Source organism: Beta vulgaris, chromosome 5, assembly GCF_026745355.1.
Source record: "Beta vulgaris subsp. vulgaris cultivar EL10 chromosome 5, EL10.2, whole genome shotgun sequence".
Classification (NCBI taxonomy): domain Eukaryota; kingdom Viridiplantae; phylum Streptophyta; class Magnoliopsida; order Caryophyllales; family Amaranthaceae; genus Beta; species Beta vulgaris.
This window is the reverse complement of record NC_079206.1, coordinates 3,013,759-3,036,147: the sequence shown is the minus strand read 5'-3', so window position 1 is coordinate 3,036,147 and position 22,389 is coordinate 3,013,759. Positions and strand designations below refer to the sequence as shown.

The 22,389-nt window shown below is 36.3% G+C and overlaps 1 protein-coding gene across 3 annotated transcripts; it reads right to left on the bottom strand.

The window, feature by feature from the left end:
* Positions 1-41: 41 nt before the first annotated feature.
* Positions 42-21,009, bottom strand: LOC104892213 (uncharacterized). 3 transcript variants are annotated; one of them, XM_048645196.1, is made up of 22 exons: positions 20,405-20,504; positions 20,264-20,298; positions 19,603-19,705; positions 18,994-19,115; positions 16,498-16,587; positions 15,525-15,644; positions 15,349-15,432; positions 13,030-13,107; positions 8,832-8,957; positions 8,617-8,706; positions 8,373-8,408; positions 8,219-8,274; positions 6,572-6,719; positions 3,888-4,329; positions 3,694-3,785; positions 2,985-3,522; positions 2,478-2,613; positions 2,304-2,345; positions 1,883-2,048; positions 1,667-1,750; positions 1,379-1,585; positions 42-364 (listed from the first exon to the last, which is right to left on the bottom strand). In XM_048645196.1, the coding sequence occupies exons 3-21, from the start codon at positions 19,622-19,624 to the stop codon at positions 1,460-1,462; spliced, it is 2,598 nt and encodes an 865-aa protein (XP_048501153.1). In that variant the 5' UTR covers positions 19,625-19,705; positions 20,264-20,298; positions 20,405-20,504; the 3' UTR covers positions 42-364; positions 1,379-1,459. The 3 variants fall into 3 exon arrangements, with proteins under 3 accessions (XP_048501153.1, XP_019104965.1, XP_019104966.1); XM_019249420.3 differs by lacking the exon at positions 19,603-19,705 and having other exon boundaries at positions 20,405-21,009; XM_019249421.3 differs by lacking the exon at positions 19,603-19,705 and having other exon boundaries at positions 1,399-1,585; positions 20,405-21,009.
* Between the last annotated feature and the right edge of the window lie 1,380 nt (positions 21,010-22,389).

Sequence of the window (22,389 nt, the reverse complement as noted above, 5' to 3'; positions counted from 1 at the left end):
CTAATAAAATGAATGAAATTAACAACGTAAAGGCGAGCAAATCAAACAAACTTTGTACGTGGAAATTAAAAGCTCTGTAGAGACCATACAGGTACTTGGATTGAGGGCTTACAATGTGCGTCCCTTAGACGCTAGCAAAGTTGAACTAAGAGCAATCTTTAATGGCTCTAGAGTGGGTGCAAAAAACATTGACTAGTTGCAGTATGATAACTAAATTACGAAGCAATTTCCAACCATGAGGGAATCAATGGCCATTTATCTCAAATATCTAATGATTGCAGGGTATTACTCCAAGGGCTATCAGGAACTAGCATTTGACACGACGGAAGAGGAGCAAACCACCTTGCTGATTCGCTGGCTAGAACTGTGGAGGGGAAAATAGACGGTTTCAGAGCCTTCAACAACATTTGTATTTTGTTAAACCCACCCCCTAATTGTATTAAATTTGACATTGCAGACAAAGTTAATTGTAATAATGTCGAACTGAAGCCCGCTACTTCGGTCACTTCGGATGATCATGACCACATCAGTGATCCTCAATGGCATGTATTGAACACTAGTATTAATTAATTATGCACTTTTACCCAAAAAAAAAAAAATTAGTAAGTTCGGAGTACAGTATAGAGAGTTAAAAGTATGGGATACAATGTAAAAATCGACAAATTTATACACTGTACAATGCATACAAGACTACGCCTTTTCCATTGGTTTCCCACTGGATTAATTTAAGCAAAGTCTTTACTCTGTATCCAACAGTCTACACAAGAAAGGTGACAATGCATTTGGATGAATGTTTAGCCTATGTACATACTAGAGCAAGATGTCAAGATGCTGAAGACCCCAAGTTCCAGCAAAAACTAAAGCTTTGAAATGACATACATGTTGAGAACAGAAATGAAACACTAATTCGTCTAGACATCTTGTTCTTGTTTTACTTTGACAGAGTCTAGAAATCTTCACTCTTAGTTATCCCTCATTGAAGCTATACACCAAACATATCTAGCCACAAAATTAGATCATCAAATTAAAAGCTCCAGAAGGCAGTACGAAACAGATCGCCAACATTCCTTCCTTCCTAAGCAATAAATACAATACATTCCTATGTATTTTCTTCTAAGTGCAACAACAACAATAACAACTCAATATGGATCAAAGCCATAGTCCTGCGGAGCTGATTTCTAAAACCTAGCCTGTCAGTAACTAATCTAAAAGTCTAAAAAGAAAGGAATTTTTTATATAAGGAGACTTGCCAGACAAACAGTTGATCCCAGAAATTTCAAAAAATGTTGGGCTATAAACTGCGCATGTTATTTGGAGAACAAAGAGTTCTTTTTTTTTTTGTGGGGTGGGGGGGGGGTGGGGGGGGGGGTGATTTCACCTTGGAATGAGGCCCATCACCTTGCACTCTCTTGTTCTCCAAAGAATATGTTCTGTAGATAGCCATTTTCTTTAGAGAAACTCAGTTTTGCTTGAAGTCGTCTTCTACAGAGTCAATATAGTACAGCGATCCCAGACAAATAAGGACGTCTGTCAGGATAAGACCCACCACGTCAAAAACATATTTTGGGGCAAATAATCCCCATACCTGCATGACAGAAGCAAAACTTTAGTTCAACAAAGCCAAGACAAATGCACAGAGAATTACTAAGAAAGGCCTTGCTGTTACCATCAGATGCCGCCTTTGTATTGTAACACATAATACCATAAAGGCAACTGCACTGGTGATGATGCATCCATACATCAAATATACCTAATCATATGACAATATAAATTGATGAGCAACTTGACAGTAAAAAATTGATCAGCAACTGACAAAAACTGCAGAACTGGTTCCATGATAAGAGAGCACAACATCTGGACATATGCAAGTGGATTAATTTACCTGAGATAATTGCACACTCAAGGAGAGTTTGCTTTGCCTTTTCTGATCATTTGAATGTCTTTGAGAAACCAAAATGGCAAGACCAAAAATTGGTAGAACGTGAGAGAAGCCAAACGTGTCAATAGCTAGAAGAACTGCTTGTCTAAAAAGCATGAACTCATCAAATCTGCATATGAGATTAAAGCAGTGAATTATAAAGTTGCAAAGAATAAATGACCCGTTTTGCTGTATAGGAAACAAAAACCTGATGTAATCTTAAGTTAGCCTAATGATGATCATATATATGTGTGAGATAATCAGAAGCCAAAATGAGTACTTCACCATAACCAGCTCTCTCCCCTGATCCCATCCCCTTGTCTAATGTATCGCATTTCTAACAATTTATTTTCAACAGAATTCAGAGTTGAAAAGGAATACTCACCCTACAAATGCAGCACCATATCGAAGGCCATCAAACGCACACCTGTGTGAAGATGAAACACTGTTAAAGTTTTCTTACCAAATGGATCTTATATTAGAGATTATTATTATTCATAAATGAACTGGATTAGACTCCATAAAGAAAAACATTTTAATAAGCAAAGCAGATCCTTACCAGTGACCACTGCAGAAAAAGAGAGCAACTGCAAGAAGACTCCACTGAGTAGTAGGAAGAGAATAGAAAGAAACATTGCTTGATGTGTCATTTGTAGCAACTGGCGACAAGCTCTGCAATCTCACAATGCAACATGCTGGAAGAAGGATGACCAAAGAAAATTTCAGAAAAGAAAGAGAGTATTTATTGTAAGACTAGATCAATGTAGATTATGTATAATCTGATCCAAATATATGTAGTTTTAGCCAATCTTTTTCATCCCAGAGATGGACAATCCACCAAATCAATGCAATCTTAAGTGTTACCTTATAGCATCAACATTCCATTCTAGCATTCTGGAATATCAATTCCACATCAAACCCCTTTTATAAAGTCACTGTTACTTGTACTAAATTTTAACTGAAATATAATAGGTCCGAAAACGACTAAACCAATTTATGTGTTAAATTAGGATGAAATAACAGGTTAGACTTTGTGAAAGGCTAAAAAAGGACATGGCATAAGCACCTGCACCGACAGTTGCTAGAGCAACAACAGAGCCTTGTTTCCCTGACAATAGTATGATAGCAGAACTCCACGCAGTTAACATGGCAATTATCCTACTAGTAAGGTCATTTTGATGGTGTAAGGTTCTCTTTCTAATCAACAGCTGAGTTGTCAGTAACACCACCAATTGGGCAATCCCAACAACATATATTACTCGAGGAATGTAACTTCTTCCAATGTAGTGGAGCGTAGCAGGAATACATAGAAGTTCACTATCCAGAATCCAGTGTGATGCTATGAGCGCATAACACAAGATGGTTCCCAATATTACATACTTTTGGACCCTCTGACAAGGGTTGTTGCGAAGGTACTTGAGCAACAGGCATGCTAATAAAAATAGAGCTAGTACAGGCACACTTAAAGATAGAAAGATCCAAAAAGGGTGATCCTCAGCAATCCCAATCATTGATGCAACACTTGACAGATTAGCCGCCTGCTTTGATAGTCCCAATTCCATAATAAATCTTAGTGCAGTAACCAGCAGTAATAATAAAGCTGCCTGCAATTAATTACCCAAAAAGAATCAATAACCAAGGAAGCTACAACAATCATAATAGTAAAAACGATACGTGCAACAGGAAATGTAAAAGATTATAGATAGCAGAACACATAAATGCTTATTTAAAATGGAAGTGAGGAATAGAAACAGCAACTAAGATATATTCCATACTTCTAATAGCATCTTTGCCTTCTTAAATGAATAACGCAACACGAGGATGACTGATGTGCCCAAGAAAAATATCGCAACTTTTCCTTCTTCCACTGAGTGGCACAATGAAAATGAATTAGATATAATGTCAAGAATACAAGATGATCTGCTGCAACAAATCACAGGAATTTATATTAAAAAGGAAGAAAACTTACATATATAACTATTTGAAAGGAAACTGCTTGCTCTAATAATTACTGCAAAAATGGAAAAAACTAAACCAACAGATAGCTGAGGACATCTAGCAGACAGAGAAGACTCATAAAACTTGTCCACTCTCTTGATAGCAACTACTTGTACAAGAAGTGACAAAAATAGAATGCTCAAGCCAACCACCATGAGCTTCAGATTAAATTCCGTCCATTTGGAGCGAGCAAGCCCAACGACACTGTCAAGAAATTGTACATACATGTCAATCTGCCTTTTTAGTGCAGATAATGATGAAGGACAACTTTCATTCATGTAGGACATTGAACCTTTCACGACTTGCAACCAGTTCTCCTGTGCTTGAGAATACATGTCTGCCACATGCATCAAGTCTTCGGAGGGAAATCCAATGACTGATGAAGCAGAGTATACATCAATATATCTCTTCACCTAAACAAGTTAAATAGCATTTTATTACAGATCTAATCGAATGTAGACCAATAGGCTTTAAACCATATCATGATCAAGCTCAACAAAGCCTAGAAGGTTGTACCGTTGTACCAAATTACAGAACCTCTTTAGGAAGACAGTGGCTAAGTTCATAAGATCAAAGAAGGCAACAAATAAGAAAAGTTCTCATAGTAAATTCTACCTACCATGCATTATAAAATCCTACCAACTTAAGGGAGGCACATAGTACAACTATGTTCCTGTTATATTTCACAAAGATAAGCTTCAAGCTTTTACAGGGACAACCCATAACTTATGAGAGGTTAAAGCAGGGAAAAAAAACGCGGTCGCGTTCGCGTTCGCGGGAACGGTCACGTTGTCGCGGGAACGACTTGTAACGGGCAAATAGAACGTTTCGCGGCCGACCCAGCGTGATTTTTTAAAAAAAATTCACATAAATATGTTTCAACTTTATTTGCATTTTTTAGTTTATGAAGCATTATTACAACATAATATAATCAAATCTAATAGAATATCACGTTTCATCAACTATATAATTAAATCATACAAAGAATTTGGCCAATGTTTGAAAAAAACAGATATAACGGGGATAAAAGCGTTCTAACGCGGCGAGTTCGCGTTACGGAACGGACAACGCGGCGAGAAGTATGTGAATATTATTATGGCGTTCCGTAACGGGATTTCGCGGAACGGCAAATCCAAAATCCGTTACAGAACGGCCGTTCTGTAACGGAACGGGAGAGTTTTAGTTCCTTGGGTTAAAGACTCTCCCATTCTTCTGATGAGCTCACTATATTCTGGATGATATTCTCTTACTATTTACCTTGCTATTAAGTACAAGATTCCCTCCACTTTCTTGCATGTTCCCTTCCTTGTAAGTTGTAACTAAACTTTTTCTATTACATGATTCCTCTCCCACTGACATCATGACTAATTATCTATTTCAATAATCATTGCCTTTGCATTTTTCTTGGGCTTCTTCCTTGCATATGTGAAAAGCAGAGGAGGGCTGGGTTGTCTAGTGAAGATTGAAGAGAGAAGAAAGAATGGTACTACAATCAAGATCTGGTGTTTTCCCAACCTGCATACTATCCCATAATGAATCCATTGTCGAAAGATGAGCTGTGAAACAAATGGCAGCTAACATCACGATCAACCTTATCAAATAGCAGGCTTCCAATATTAGAACTTAGAAAACCTGTCCACTAAGAAACTCCAAACCCAGAGAGCTGAAAATCATCCCTTATTCCGGGGAACAGTAGCCCAGCCTTTCAGAGGAAGATAGTTTGGATCTAAGGAGGCCTGGATATCCTCATGAACTGATCTGCTTGGCACAAAAATGTACAAATATAATAAAAAATTATTTTAACAATACCTATCACAATTTACCACTTGGTGATTTTACTGCCTACCTAGATCATTATGGAGAATTGTACTAATAAATGCATTCTTCAACTGTTGATGTATTTTTTGGGAGAAACTAAATGTTCTAAGGAACTGCAGATCCCTAATTACAACCCCAAAGGTTTTAGAGCTTCAAATTCTATTTAGAGCACAAATTACTGAATAAAGTTATAAATTAGAAAAATTCACCTGGCGAAGTGTCCCTCTATTGATAAATATTGATTTACTAAAGTATTGATAAAAGGAATTAAAGTGAATCCTGATTATCAGGGGAACTTATAGTACTTCTTCTCCTTAACAGATTCCTCTCTTTCATAGTTTCATGGTACCTGATGTTCTGACTGTGGGAGTGATGTATTACCTAGGGCTTAAATGTTAATCAAACTGGCCGTCAATGCTTAACCCAGCAGTGGAATCACCATCTTAGGCTATAAACATATCCCCGGACCTATCTAGAAAATGATGCGGTTATCAGCAAAAAACCTCACCTAAATCTATGTGTCGTCATTCACAAGAATTTCCACCAAAGCATATCAGCCTCAAATTTATTTTCCAGTAACATGTAAAGTATATTTTTGTCTTTGTTCAGAGGGATATTTTGGCTGCTTGCTGAGACAATCTTGCCTCTTAGAATTAATTAATATGACTTACAACAAACTTCAATCTAAGCTTCAAAAGGAAATTGTCAAATTAAACACCTCTTGCATGTCTTGGTAGGGCCAAGACAGTAGCCATCTATATACGACTCCAAAGAAAGGCGAAAGAATATGGAAACGATTATTGTCATGATAGTTGGAGTCGGACTGAAACCATATACCTGCCAAGCGTTGATGCAAAGGCCATTGACATAATGCTGCATCCATCTCATAAGGTTTGAGTAATTTTCATGAACTTCCAACTGAACACCTTGAGAAAGAAAACTGCCAGCACCAAGAGAATATAGTTGTGGATTTATGCGCCCAATGCTGGAAAAAAATTCAAAACGGATGAAGATGTAATCACATCAAATTATTAAGGAAGAATAATATGAAAATGCTAATAAGGCCAACAACAAATAAGCACCTGTCACCAAATTTAAGATTTAAGCATTAAAAGAACATCCACTATGATGACAAAAATCAACAACAATGCTCATAGAACTTGAATAAAAGTCAGACAGACATATGGTACATGCTTAAACACTTAGGCTACAGATAACGATCAGCTCATAGTAATTGTACAACCATATTACTTTCTCCGTTCCATATTAATTGCATATAGGGATGACAAATTTTTTAAAGAGGTCATGTGAAGAAGAGAGAGAGAGAGAGAGAGAGAGAGAGAGAGAGAGAGAGATAATTAAAAGAGGGATCCGTGTGAAAGGAGAGAGATAGGGAGAAACCAGTACCAAATGTAATGTTGAAACTTCCATGTAAGGGAAGTGTTGCAATTGATATGGAGCAGAGGTTGTATATTTGAGGCTACGACACTATTTAATTCACTCTAATATCAGCTACATAGAAGGCAAATACAAAATAAATCAGCAGAATGCAATAAGACATGTTCAAGCAATCATGATTATATATCAAGTTCTCTAGGAGATTCAAATTATTAGATAAGCATTTCATCAAGTGGAGCATTCTGATTCTAGTGACTCTTTCTGCAATGTTCATCAGTTCATCTAGATGCAGTTTCCATCATATCATAATGCTCACTCCACATCATGACTGAAGAGGAGATCAATGGTTCACATGATTCGTTGCTCTACCTACTTCTTTCATGTTTCTCATACAGTCCTCAAGGGGTTGGTTCTCCAGTTTCTCTTTAGGTTCCTCACCAGATTAGCTCAATTACATTAATTAGTTCCTAAAGTTAATAGAAACTTTGAGCTCTCTGCAGAGACTGTTGGACAGTCACAGCAAGATTAGATGCAATCACACCACATTGACGAGTAAGGCCATATATGCTGCAACCACAAGAAATTTGTGTCATATATACTCTTATCAGTGTAGGTTGTGTCCATTTTAAATATTATCAATCAATCTCAAAAGCTTCCCTTTATAAAAATAATTTATTGACACTCTATTTAAGATAATTTTAAGCTATTTGAGTTCTCCTTTTGTTTCACCAAAAATAGGATTTTGAATTTTGATGAGAGAATTCCGAGGGAAGCAAGGGGAAGGAAAGGAGGGATCTATTTTTCTCTTGCATGTATATGGACCGGCGGAAGAAAAGGCTAAGGAATTGGAGGGATTCATTTTCCTGCCCCTTCAATAAACCAAATCCTTCCACTGTTGGAAAGATTAGGAAGGAAATGGAAGCACACTCCTTCCCTCCCCTCCATACAATGATAACCAAAACATTTTGTAAACAAGTATGACTCCACATATATCATACATGTCACACAAAATATACAGTAAATTATCAGAACAAGAAGTAAAGAAATGCTTGATAAAGAAGAAGCTGATATGAGCTTATACTACACCTTCCAAAAGGAAAAGGAACACCAAGCATTGCTGACATGGTTGCTGCAAAATCAAGCTGCAAATAGTAAATTAAATATACGCTCAATGTTTTATACTTATAAGAGGACAGGGACTGTAAAGAGCATGACATGACGTTTAACAAAACACACTAACCTGCTCAATGGTGCCAATGCATAGTTGCTTTCCATCCTGAAACATATATACCTTCATATAGTATGTTTCCCATCTAAAGTCCAACACACTAATAACTGAACAACCTCCTCCCCCTCCCCCCCCCCCCCCCCCGCGGGTCCTTCTTTAGAAAAATAATGTTTTCCACCTCTTCTCCAACAGCATGAAGAGGTCATGCTACAATAAGCAGCACATAGGTAAGTGAATAAAGAAGAAAAAGAGTTACCGCATTTAATCCACAAGATACAGAATCAAGCTCAGGCGGTAATGAAAAAGTGACATTCTTAAAACTTTTCGCAAATATTGATGTTTCAACCTGCATGAAATGATGCACATCCACTTCAGAACATTGTGATTTGCAATCAACATGCTTCATATTAAACAGATTTCTGGGCTACCAGTATCAATTCTTTCTGTGAATATAAAATGATCATATCACACCTCCTCTGGGCTTCCGCCACCATGGTCGCCATTCAATGTTTGACCATGATCACCCATCACAACCAATAATGTATTCTCATGGAGGCCACCTGGCCCTGACTGACTCACTAATGCTTCAACAACATCCTGAGAACAAAAAAAAAGGGGGTAGAAACAAATGGGGAAAAAAAAAACAAATCACTAAATTCAACAGTAATGACATCAACAATATAAACCATGCAATCATCCTAACTGCAAGCACCATAAATATGTTTTTCTTACATACAAATGAACCTTTATTTTGAGACAACCAAAGAAATTGAACCCCTATATGTTGAAGTGAATTCAATATCACTCCCTAACTGCATCATAAACCATCCATTTATTATCCTAATTACAAGCTCATATTTATATAGTTTCTTAGAGGTCAAAAAAATAATAAACCAATGCAAAAGTGAACCCCTACGTGTTTTGTGACTGACCCAGTGACTCCCTAAAACAACTATAAAGCATCATAAGAGAGCTGCTGACTTCCTACTGAAGGTCTTTCTCAGTGCTAGCCAGAAAAGGGTCTTGAGGCATTTGTTTCTATCTCGGCATTGCGGAACTAAAAGAAGGCCATTCTTACATAGAGGTCAATCTGCAACGGAGTTCCAAATTGTCATTTTGTAGCATACGTCTAATAAGAAATGCTGTTGGGGAAGAGGCATTTCTAACAAAACGAGAGAGAGAGAGAGGAGAGAAGGTTCTAAAATGTACATTTCAAAATTAATGTAAAAAGTGTGCTTTATAACTCTCGAATTACAATGACAGCGACATGCCTTGCTTTTGTGACTATCACAATCAAAACCGCAAATATTTTCTATGCTTAACATTAGCTACCAAAGCAGCATCAGAATCTGTCTTAAACAAAAACATTACTGCTATCTATAAGTCTTCTTAACACTTGTGAGTAAACCAAAAGTCCTAAGTCTTCCACTTCAGCTGATCTTTTCCTTTTCTTAAAACTAAGGTAATAAAGGTAGAGTCACTCTGTTATACACAACCCTAGTCTCAAGAAAACTCTTAACACCTAAAGCAAAAATTTCAATGACTGCAAAGCACAGATTGACACATGTGACATGATCTGCTTCTGCAATAAAAATCACAATCTCGATCACAGATATTTTCTCTGCTTAACATCATTGGGTTGATCCACCACCTCATTAGCTACCAAAGCAACATCACAAGTTCATCTACACGTCAACAAAACCATTGTGGTTATCAAAAAATCTGGTTAACATGGTCTTCCACTTCAACTGATCTTTCCTTCTCCCAACTAATGCAATAAAGGTAGAGTTCATACTCTTATAGACAACCCCTAGTCTCAAGAAAAAATTTCAAGCACCTGAATCAGAAATCTTAAAGCACGTTCCAACAAGGTTGGAAAAGAAATCGGCATAAGCTGTACAGAGGCCCTCTTGAACTTAAACTTCCTTCAGTCCTTATCAGTTGCAACTTGCAACACAGGACGGAGGCACAAGCTCTAAGAAGTGGAGAGAGAGAGAGAGAAATAGAAAAGGCTGGATCCGTGTGATGAAGAGAGAAACAGAGAGAACTCATTACCAAATAAAATAATGTTGCAACTACTTTGAAACTTCTGCAAAAGGAAAGTGTTGCAACTCATATGGAACAGAGGAAGTAAATATCAAAAGGCTCTAGCCAAATAATATCATTATCCTTAGACATAGGACCCCATCCAGACCAACAATGAAAGAACAATCAACCTTCTCATCACTATAAAGGCTCAAAAAAAGAAGAAATCTCCTCCACTATGAAATTTTATTAGCTAATAGGATCCCCACTTTCTATTTCAAACTATGTAATGAAACATCTCCTTGTCCTCCCATCTTGTCAACTGGACACGACCTTTTGGCCTTGCGGAATATGGGTCTAATAGGTGAATCTAGACTCGGATATGGCTATATTTGCAGGAAGACAGAAAGATATATTACCTACTTCCACATTTTTGGATCTAAGGTTAACCCTAGATATGTACATTTGAGGTGAAATAAACCATTTTCTATAAATGTTTAGGATTTTGCTGTAAAGGTTGATATTCCAGTGCATCAATGAGAATTTGATCGTCAGCATCTTATCAGCTACTTCTCCAAAGAGGGAAAGAGGATGTGTGAAACGGTGATTACTTTGTGTTTTTGATTGAGGTTATGTTCATTTAGGTGGAAAGGCATAAACCGTGGGTTACTCACTTACTCGTCTCGTTTCCGATCTTTCAAAATTTTTTGTTTCAAATTTTTTTTTTCTTTGGGGGGGTTAGGGTTTGATAAAATGGGAGGCGAGTGCTTTGGCTTTTTGCAAGGTCATTGATGTTTCAAGAATAGTCAGTAAAGAGAATATGCTCTTACATATTACTCCTAATATCTATTCCTTTTCTTATGAGGATTTTTCCTATTAACTATTCTTTGACTTACTTCTACTAATTCACTTTGGAAAATCATTTATTCAATAATTATTCCCAGAGATTTATCTTTTCCGAAATATTTGATATTTGCTTTGACATTGTTGTACAGACGACATTCCCTGTACCATGTCGGTTAAGGACAGTGTCCCCGCATCATTTTGTTTATCGGATATTGAAATACATACTCATACCGGATTCTCTAATTTGAGCCTCGGTAACATAGCCTCCCACAGTCCCACTAACAACCTTAAAGAACAAACTCAGATCACTGTCTCCCTCTTAGCCACTTAGATTTTATCTTCTGACATCTACTTCTGAGTATTCTAACATTCTTTAGATTGTATCTTTGATGCTCCAATTGAACAGTTAAAAGACCCTCACTCTCCACCTAATCAATGTGATCTCTACCTTGAATAGCCTATCTCTTCTTAACCCTAATATCACCAAGCTCCTCTGAACTCCAACCTTCAAGCTTCAACTGCTCTCTTTCAGATCTCAACTTCCTCACTAACATTGACCACTCCACCCTCCACACGAACCTCATACCACCACCCTGAAATTTGTTCCTTAAAAATGTGATAGAGGACGCCACAAATTCTCATATCTATAAGCAGTAAGACACATGAATATCTGACACTATTCTCATAGAGATATGAACCTATGTGTAATGAATTGGACTAACAGCAAACACACACAAAAATGATCGATGGCAGCACAGAGTTACAGTGATATTCATTCAATATTGAAGAACAAGGATAATCCCGTGTTACCTAATTCCCCCGCGAATCGCGAATTGAGAAAAGCGAATTATGGTCGGTTTTGGTTCATTTTTGGCTCATTTTGGGAGAATTGGCGAATTCAAAAGGCGAATTAGATAGCGAATTAGGTAACACTGGGATAATCTAAAAGCTTTCGAGAGGCGAAGAGCTCTCTAAATAAGCGAGCTAATACACTTTCCTGGATGCCTTATTCATTACTTCTACTATCTATTTATAGCCTAATCACACGCTCCTTTTTTCTTTGGTCACATGATGATTGCCACCTCATTGTCTAGCTAGCAGATTCTCTGCCATACTCTGCCATTCTGATATTCCCATGACATTCAGGTAATTTCCTCCACTCCCTCTTGCCACGTTTCATTCTCCTTTCCTCCCTTTCCATTGCCCTTCTTGCCAAGTCTGGCATAAGTCGACAGTATTGGAGGCCTTGGATGATTTGTTGCACTATGACCCTACTATCATACCAAATATCTTCTCAACCATATTTGGGAACTCAGCTAACATAACAAACTCAACTTATAGAAACATTGTAATCTAAGAACTACAGCCAATCAAATTGCAATTTCACTTAGCATGCTCTTTATCAACAACATACTGAGAAATATATTTTCTAAAAGATAAAAGTACTTTCAACAACCAAATGAACTTCAGCAGAGAGACCTATCAGAGGCAACAAAATCCGTTGCGATGAACACAAATCTCAAATTTTGGGAAACATTCTTCACATTTCTCCTTCACTGATGCAATCACTCAGAAACAACGATAAAATTTAGTACATAGGAGGAGGCTACACAACCCCTTTTGCTCCTCTTAGATTACGGTTCTCTGAACACATATTTCTCACAAAAAAACCGAATAACCAGTTTTGCCTTTTTGGTCTACTACAAGTTAGGTTATCCATCCAGAAATACGGCTTGCTCTCATAAATATAAAAATGATCGGGGGAAGACTATAGTAAATAAAGCTTCATAGAACTAACCTCTACGATACTGTTATACTGCTCCAACTTTTGTATCATAGGCATTGTGTTGACACCAAAAATGTGCCCAGCATGATCCTGATAAAGATAAAAAAAAATCCAAAAATCATATGTTGCATTGACATAAGTTGTGAGATACAAAGCATACAGGACAAAAGTGAAACTCCAGGACGACCCAAGTTCATGCCACTAAACAAGACAGCTCATAAATAAAAGAACTCCACTTATAACCTTGGAGGCTTAGGAATTTAATAGAGATCAGGGATGTGGCTGATTCTATACCATACAATCAAGCGCATTTAGGTACAGCAGAATTACAGTCAACAGAAGACTGCACCCAAGTCAGAAGTCAAACATCCAGTCTTTCATAGTTCCGTGGAAATCAGCCAAAAGAAACCTTAAGTTAGAGCTCTCACTTGAAATTCTTCCCGGCAACTGAGTAACACCAACCTAAGTGATACGCATAAAGGTTTTCTATAAATTTCCAGTGTGATAATTGGTCGATGGTCAGTCTGCACATCACTCCAATATAGAACTGAATATTTTCTATAAAGAAGGGTTAATGTTCGTTCTATTCTAGTTACCATGGAGCAATTATGTTTGTAGGAACAAAGAGAACCAAATCTATTTTATACCCAATGACATGCAGTACGCAATAGACAGTTGATACCATTGTCTATTGCTAACATCTCATACTTCTTACTAATTGCAAGGCTATATTGATAAGCATTTTCTTTTACATTTTGTCTTTATTTATTTACCAACCATAAACTTAAAAAATTTTCTCAGATGGAATAAGTCCTTGTTCACTATGAAAACTCTGCTTTCAATCCTACACCTTTAACTAACTACACGTGGCTGCATGGTACTACCAAAATACCTTCCAATTGTATGAAAATGAGAGCCCCGGGGTATGGATTGAAAATCTATTACTAATTTCAGTTGTTTGGTTCACTCAAAGTACGGAGTTAAATCTATTACTTAGGGAAGGTATGGGGATCTCGTGGGGGTGGATACGAGATTGAAGGGGTTTAAAGGGGGGGGGGGGATGAGAAACCTAAGGCTTTGATATTTCATACCTAAGTTAAATCAACCAAACAACATTTCCATCATCAATACCATCACATTCATTCCATTCCATTCCAAAACCCTTCAACCAAACACACTCTAAGTTCCGGAAAAATATCTTCCTTTCTCGTCTCTTAAAACAGAAAAGGTCTCATAAGAAACTTCCAAATTTAGGGCAACCACATAAGTTCCTAAACAATTAACAACCCTTTTGGTGGCATATCCAACTTTATCTCAACCAAAAGGTATCCGTTGCACCAGCCACCAGCCGTTCTCCATATTGACAAAACCTATATATCAACCCACAAAAGCTCCAAAAATTCTTGGCTATTCGTCACTAGACACTTTTAACATTATTATTTTACCCACTTCTTTGGGAACAGAGTTTTAGGAGAAATAGGTATGTGGGTCATAGAAGGACAGAGGAAGTATTAATTTATTGCATATTATATTGAAGTTAATGTTGTGGCCAAAGAAAACTAGAGTGAGAAAAAACTTTATTGTAAAGATTATAATATAAAATTGGTAGAACCATTCCATAAACAGGAAAAAGAAAAGAGGGAAACGAGTAACTCATTAATGACAACCCAAAAAGAAAGTGGGTTAACTAATAAAAACCAAAGGAAGTATATCTTAGGCATCTATCATTTTCTGCTTCAGGAGTCGACACCATTTCAAGACCCAAAAACAGAAAACCTTTCTAATTCTCTGTGTACAAGATAAGAACTACTCGATATTGTTTGTGGAGATGCCTAAGTAGGTAAATTCTTCAGTAGTGCAAACTAAATGTACACAAATGTCCAAATTAGCATACATCTATGAAGCACATAACAAGCAATGTATAAAAAGCTCACGGCGCATAAGGTGATCAGGATACTAGTGTGCCTAGTAGCGCCTTAGACACGCCTGGGCAAGGCGCAACAAAGAAAAATTACAATCTGATGTAAAAGAATTGATAATAGCCTTGGGCCTTAAATGCGCCTTGGTACGCTTTCTCGTGCGCCTCAAGTGCGCCTTTTTTAAATCACTCCGCCAAAAAAAAAGCACTTGACCCAAAACGATTTGCTCAACATCGCATTTGCACACTAGTAACAAGACATTTGAATGTAATTCCTAGTTATATAGACATAGAGTACCAAAGAGGCCATAAGTTCCTTTGTAAGGATTGCTTATACAGATTCTCTTTTAATGTTCCAGATGACAAAAAAAATACTAGAGCAATATTACGTTATAGAAAAAGGGATCGCATACCACTCCAAGGAAATGAGCAATTAGCACATCCCAATTTCCTTCACGAAGAGATGGAATCAAGTGCTTAATACACCCATTGTCAACCTGCAAAATAGAACCAAAGTTACTAGCTTCACAATCACAATATTGCATCACAAGGTTCAGTAGCTGATAAAGGTACATGGAGCAAGACATACCGTATCCAGATCTTTCACATTAAAGGAGGGATAGGGAAAAGATTTCTCAAAATGGTGAGGGAACAGCTGCAACCATGTATCATCACCCATCATCACAACTCGCTTTCCATTTTCCACTAACTGCACCAAGTCCAACTTCATATTTATTCTAAGACAATGAATGTTGAGGAGAACATATATAGCACATATATTTTACTTATAATGGAAAGGTAAAGAACAGCCAGCCATTAGGCCCTCCATCATAGAAAGCCATAGGGAAATAGATATTAATACCAACCTAAGCCCAATGCCTTCGGCCTACCGTAGATAATATGTCCACAACTCAAAATATGAGCTTGAGACCTGAGCCTGTCTTGGTTGTGGAAGAGATACAATTTTACCAACTCAACTGAGTTGATCTAGTTATAAATTCAACCTATACAACAAGAACAATCAGAAAAAATTTGCAAGAGAGTAAGGAGTGATTATAATGTGTTGAACCCCCTTCACACCTCACGTCTCTTACATAAATCTAATTATTTAGTGAAAAAATATAAGAGGAAAATTAGATGAAAAATTTTCTCTCTCCATATTTTGTAAGTGATGATTGAGGCTCGGAAGTAAGGATAATCATCTCTTTTGCTTTTAATATATCCTGAAAAAAATCTTTTCTTAAAAAGGAAACTTGAATCCCATCAAATCTTGATTCCAGGCTGGAATATTTCCAGGCACAAGATAGTTGATGGAGTAATTTGCCTCCCAAAATATTATGCTAAATCTTAGAAATGTAATTTTGTCTCTTTGGATCTAAAAAATGAAATTTCATATCTTGAGCCTAAAAGGTAAAACTTGTCGGTTAAAAAAATCAAATAAAAGAAAGTTGAGAAGTTATGTAAAGCATCTTTTATTATGGAACAAATAATATAGACGTCCTCATGAAAAAACTGAGGCAGTATAAAAATATAAAACTAAATGAGAAAAGAAAAATCAAAACCTGTTGGATAAAGTTATCCTCAACAATTGCAGGAGCACCAAAACTATTTCCCACATCTATGAAAGTTGGCAATCCACCCGTTGTCAAGCCCTAGATAAAAGCAAAAAACCAAGATAGTGATAAGCCAAAATTTCTGGATGAAAGAAAACTAGATTTAATATTTAAATATATTAGATAATAGATACCAATGCCAGGAAAATGCATCCTACAACTAACACAATAGCTGCTTGATTCAGCAAATACAAGAGGGTTGTGTTGTATTGTTCGATCTGGTTCATTGTAGTTTCTTTGAAGACGAATTTGATTTAGTCTTGATTAATTGTATCTTGTTTTACTTTAATACCTATTGTAGATGCCGTTTGGCCTTCAATTAATGAAATTTCTCTTTCAAAAAAAAAAAAAACACAATAGCACACATGTATTACAGTAGATAGCCATAAGCTTAAGATCTTTGACCACAGCCAATAGAATACGTCCAAAGCATGCCAAGAGGCAGAGGTACTATTGCAATAAAAAAAAAAAATATGGTTGTTGTAAGTTGTAACCCTCATTTAGATATTATTTTTCCCAAGTCTACATATATATTAATGTCTGGATTTCCCCAATACCTGCCTTAACAAAATCCATACTCGGTTCTTGTAAAAAATGGTTGCTGTCACTTGTTAGCTACATTTAGAACTGGGAAGTCCACTTCTTACTTTTCACGTCAAATAGTATGTATGAAAGGAAGGTCATCATTAACGATTATTTGCTTGGCGAAGACCACGCAATTTACTTCCACCTAATACTTGTGTGCCACAGGAGTATAAATGAAACTTACATTGGCCTCTACAATCTATATTCATTGCTAGGCTGCTCATGGCAGAAGGTGTTAGTTTCAGAGGATAATATTGGGTTTCCTCATGATTTCATTTACTTTTAATTACTTATAACAGAAAGATGATAAGTATAATTATTAAAATAAAAGTAATAACAAGAAAAATACTGGAAAATAAACAACACACATTAGAATTAGAGTTCAAAGAATCAGACATTCGGATCGAAAATCCTTTTATCAGATCAAGTCATAGAATAAAAGAATCCAATGTTCCTTATCTCTACCAAAACCAACATACTTCCAATTGTAGAAGGGCTTCAAAGGATAAACAAGCAAATCTATACGAACACGAATCGTTTCCTACACAACCATGGAAGTTGATGGAAGGTAAAATGCACTTTCATAATCTCTCTATTACACAAGGTACAATTTCGCCTTGATGTACATTGATATACTTATTATATATGCAGCCTTGCAGGTGGAATTAATACTTTGATAGTGTCCCAAGTAAGCTTTTTGATAAGCCAAACATGAAAATCATTTCCACAAAAGATAATAGGAAGGTCGGAGTCACTTTACCAAATAAGGTCAAAGTATTCTACCATATACAGGGCCAACTCGAACTTATCAAAGCAAACTAATCCATGATTTACTACCTTGCTCAAAAAATACACACAATTGGAGAACCTATTCTCCATTATAGCCTCACAAAAAGAAAATTTAAGTTTGGAATTAATTTTTCTACATAAATAGAAAGTGGAAGCCATCAAAGTAGGGCAGATAAGGACTTTATCCAATGGACACTAGAAACTTGCAATAAAACTCACCAGAAGAACCACCCTTATATATCTAGTAATCTAGCTTTAAAACAAGAATATAATCCACCACATAGTCACCACCCAACAACCTAGTAATCCTCTGAACTTTCTACGAAGAGGATTCCACCTCATATAGAAGTTCCCAGAAATGTAAAGCTCATGCTTAAAAGATCTCAGCCTTTAGCAAAGATAAAGACGAAAACTCCTTCCGACTACAGCTCCCAAGGAGTCCTTTCTCGGAAAACTATCTCGTTCTGGTTAAAGAACACTGAGAAAGTTCCAATGATTGGTATCTTTTTAGAAGCTCATGGTGTCTCGTTTTTCCTTTGGACAAAAGCTACTAGTTCAATAGGTTCTATATTTAAAAAAAATACTGAAAAAACACATGAATGATGATTGCAGATTGGTATGCATTATTGTTTTCATCTATTTACTTATTGGACAGCACCTTGCCAGTTATCCTCTGACTCTGTTCCTCGCAATTTGCAGATACTTTTTTCAAATTTTTCTTATCTACTATTTAATAACTCTAGACTAACAAAGAAACTGAAGAGGCTCAGAGCAACTTATGGAGTCCCCATAAGCCATTTTCTACTATAGTGTACTACTCCAATCTTATACTACTCCCTCTATTCAGACTTGTATTTTCGTGTTAGAGATAGGTCTTCTTTCCCCATCACATCGACCCTTTCCTCTCTGTTCCAACACTAATTCTATACCACTTCCAAGTTCCAAATTTCATTTCACTTTAAATTGTGATTCTTATTATAGGTGTCAACCCTAAACAAGAAGGATATTAAAGATGAAGGGAATAGAAGGTCCAACTCAAAATACAGGAATATAAGATGCAATAACCTTCACCTTCAGACGTTGTAAACTAGTTGTAGGAGGATCAGCAATGGCTTTGAAAATCCTAGATGTTGACCCCGCTTCAGCTGCCAGCTTTTGTATTACTTGTAACTTGTCCATCCACGGTTTCTTCTCTGCAACAATAAGTCGCTATTACTAAGCTAAAGAGTAGAAATGTTTGTCCACAATCAGAAGTACCATTAGACCAACAAGAAAATTGAGCGAGCATAAGAGTCACTAGAAAACCTCAATATTGACCTATAACATATTTCAAAAAAGAATTCTCGTTTGCAAGGATGAAACATAGCATACGCAAGAAAGAAAAGATCCGACAACCATAAAATTTATACTTCCTCCATGCGGATATGATAGTCACAATTTTTCAAATATCCAAATTTGAAGGAGTTTGCATTATTTGACCATAAAACTTTCTCACAAAATAGCGGAAACTGGGACTAGCAGTCATCTAGAGATGCCACAAAATTAATCTTTTCCTTAAATTCCATTAGCTGCTTACAATGACAATGTTCAAAAAGTTAAAAGCTGACACAGCTCGGCCTCGCAGAATATCCAAATGAAACCATTAGCAAGAGCCATTATTAAATTTCAAGCCAAGAATACCTTTAAGCCAACGTGGGCTCATGGCATGTTATACAACAGACAACAAGAGATGGGATGATAAGTTATCTTCTTGCCCAAGCCAGCTTGGTAGCTTCCGCCTTGGCTGGGAAGAGAAAGGCGTGCATTGGGCACCGGAAAAAAACAAGATTTTGCCAGTCATTCAGTGCTATTTTAGGGAAAAAAATATGACAACTTTATCACAGACCCTCCTAATTGTAATATTGCCACTCTTTTCGGATGAAAGGAATATTTGACTTCTTATCTCAATAAAAGAGGAACTCGAACTACATTACAAACAAAAAGAAAACAATATTTTCAGTCTGAGGGATTTGAGCATGCACTATCAATTGCAGACGAACAAGAAAACGATGTGCCATATATCATAATCTATAACGGAGAAAGGGAAGTCCGTATCCACGAAACTAAAAGTTATAATTGGGGCGAGATGATGTGATAGCATAGTATTAAAAGGCATCCAATATTTCCAGCTTCCTTACTCTCTATTTTTTTCACACAACAAACTTCTAAAAATTCAACCAAGTGAGCCAAATCAACGAATAACTTCACACATCAAACACCTTCACGCATTACTGATTGAAATAAAGATTAAGCAAATTTCGCCTAGTAATTTTCGACACAATTAAAATCAGAAACCACTAACCTGGAAAGAAGCTACTCGGAGCAACAAAGTCAAACCTGAAAAAAATATTAAAAAGAACAAGCAAAAATACTCAATATTGACAAAATTATCAACTCAAATCCAATGCAAATGAAATTGCTAATTGATGTAGTTACTAATTACCTCAACGCGTCGAAAACGATAATGACAAGACGATCAATAGCAGGTTTAGTCCAACAAGTCGCATTACTCTCTTGACTAGAAGACGAAGACGAAGGAGAAGAAGAAGAAGAAGAAGAGACAGATGATGAATCGAAGCAAGAAGAGTGAGAAATATCGGAGCAATTGCTATAATGAGGAAGTTCAGTGCGAGTGAGAAGAAATCCTCGAGTGAAGAGAAAAATGGCGATGCAATGGATGAAAAGGATGAAGAAGAATGGCCAAACTAATTGCAATTTCGTTGTTTTTGATCGTATTTCCATCTTTTTCCGCGCCATTTTTTGAGGTTTATGAATGGTCAGAAATGGCGAACTAATCAAAACAGCAAAGAAATTCAGACAACATATATCAATGGAGTTTACCAAAAAATTAAACGAAGTGAGTAAAATTAGGGTTTGTTGTCAAAAATTGAAGCAGATGCTGCTAGTTCAAGACGCGCACTGCTAATAAGATGGTGAGGAGAGAGATTGACTGGTTGAGACTTGGGAAGAAACAAGGCTGATTATTGTTTTGCTTCTAAGCTAAACTAATCAAACTATTAAACTCTTTTAAGGAGTGCTAATGTTTAGGGTTAAACATCTCATTTTCAGGAGCTCGCCAATATGCTCTATTCTTTTTAAGGAGTATCTTAGTGGTTCTTTTAGAAATTTTATTAATTAAAAGTCAAATTATATTGAAGAAAAACAAAATGAATTTTTTTTTTGGATAATGCAAAAGTGGGTTTTAATTCTCAAAATATGCCCAAAAAAATAAAAATTCCCTGCGTACCGTTCACGTAGGACGGCACACGAGAAATTTTTTTTTTTCCAACTTAAGTAAAACCGCTACTTGAAGTAGCGGTTTACAAGTGCCGAGAATTTTTTTTTTTTTCAACTTAAGTAAAACCGCTACTTGAAGTAGCGGTTTACAAAAAAAAAATTATTTTTTTTTATGTTGTGTAAACCGCTATTTCATTAATCAAGTTGAGTTTGATATGTGCTTGGAACATTTTTTGCCCAAGTAAACCGATATTCAGAGTAGCGGTTTATAAATAAAATAAACCGCTACTCTGAGTAGCGGTTTACCTGGGATAAAACAAAAAAAACAGTTTCTCGCGTGCCGTCCTACGTGAACGGTACGCAGGGAATTTTAATTTTTTTGGGCATATTTTGGAAATTAAAACCCACTTTTACATTATTCAAGGAAAAAATTCAAAACAAAATACAATCCTACAATATCAAATCAACTTCATCTTGGATGAAACTACATTGAATCAGATTAAACAATATATACAGTGTATGGCCCTTTTACTTCTTGGATCAAACAACTATTTATGAAATTGTCTATCATTTTGACATAATTTAAAGAATAACATTTTTGATCTAACCATGTTGACCGCATTCGAGCTTCCAATACCTTCATATTAGTAGTCTTAAACTTCAGGTATTGAGAGTAATTTTCCATATTTATAGACATAGGGAATAGGTGATAAGGAGACTCAACAATAAAAAATAAAAAAACTAAATTTGAGGTTTTTTTTCTTTCCTTATATAGAGTTTCCTTCTTTATACATTTGTTACAGGTTGAGTGGGAAGGAACTAGTCACCACATGCGTGCACGGGCATGTTTGCGGTTGTGTAACATATTAGTTCATTTACTTACTTTTTTGCGAGAACCAACATATTCAAATAAGTTGTTCCGATTGATCTACGAGTTTTAGTTCCTATAACTCTCATAAAGACATACTTATTCAACAAAACAAGAAACTAAAAACTAAAAACAAGAGAGGAAAAGAGGTTTACTATGAGTGAAATCATCCATGAGTAATTATTAGTTAAGTACTCGTGTGTTTATACTTTAACATCCTTTATTTGAGTTTTGCCTAATTTACCAAGGTTGTCCTAAATCCTAATGGTTACGACTTGCGAGACCCTAATTCAATCCGACCCCCTCTTCAAGGGTTTGATTGT

Bases quoted from the DNA above. Each gene is read 5' to 3' on its own strand.
- LOC104892213 (XM_019249420.3), bottom strand. From the start codon at position 20,718: ATGGCGCGGAAAAAGATGGAAATACGATCAAAAACAACGAAATTGCAA. The intron at 6,720-8,218 runs GTGTAGTATAAG...ATTTTTTTCCAG, and splicing joins GTTCCTTTTCCTTTTGGAAG to CATTGGGCGCATAAATCCAC. The intron at 4,330-6,571 runs GTATATGGTTTC...TAACTTGTTTAG, and splicing joins TTTGCATCAACGCTTGGCAG to GTGAAGAGATATATTGATGT.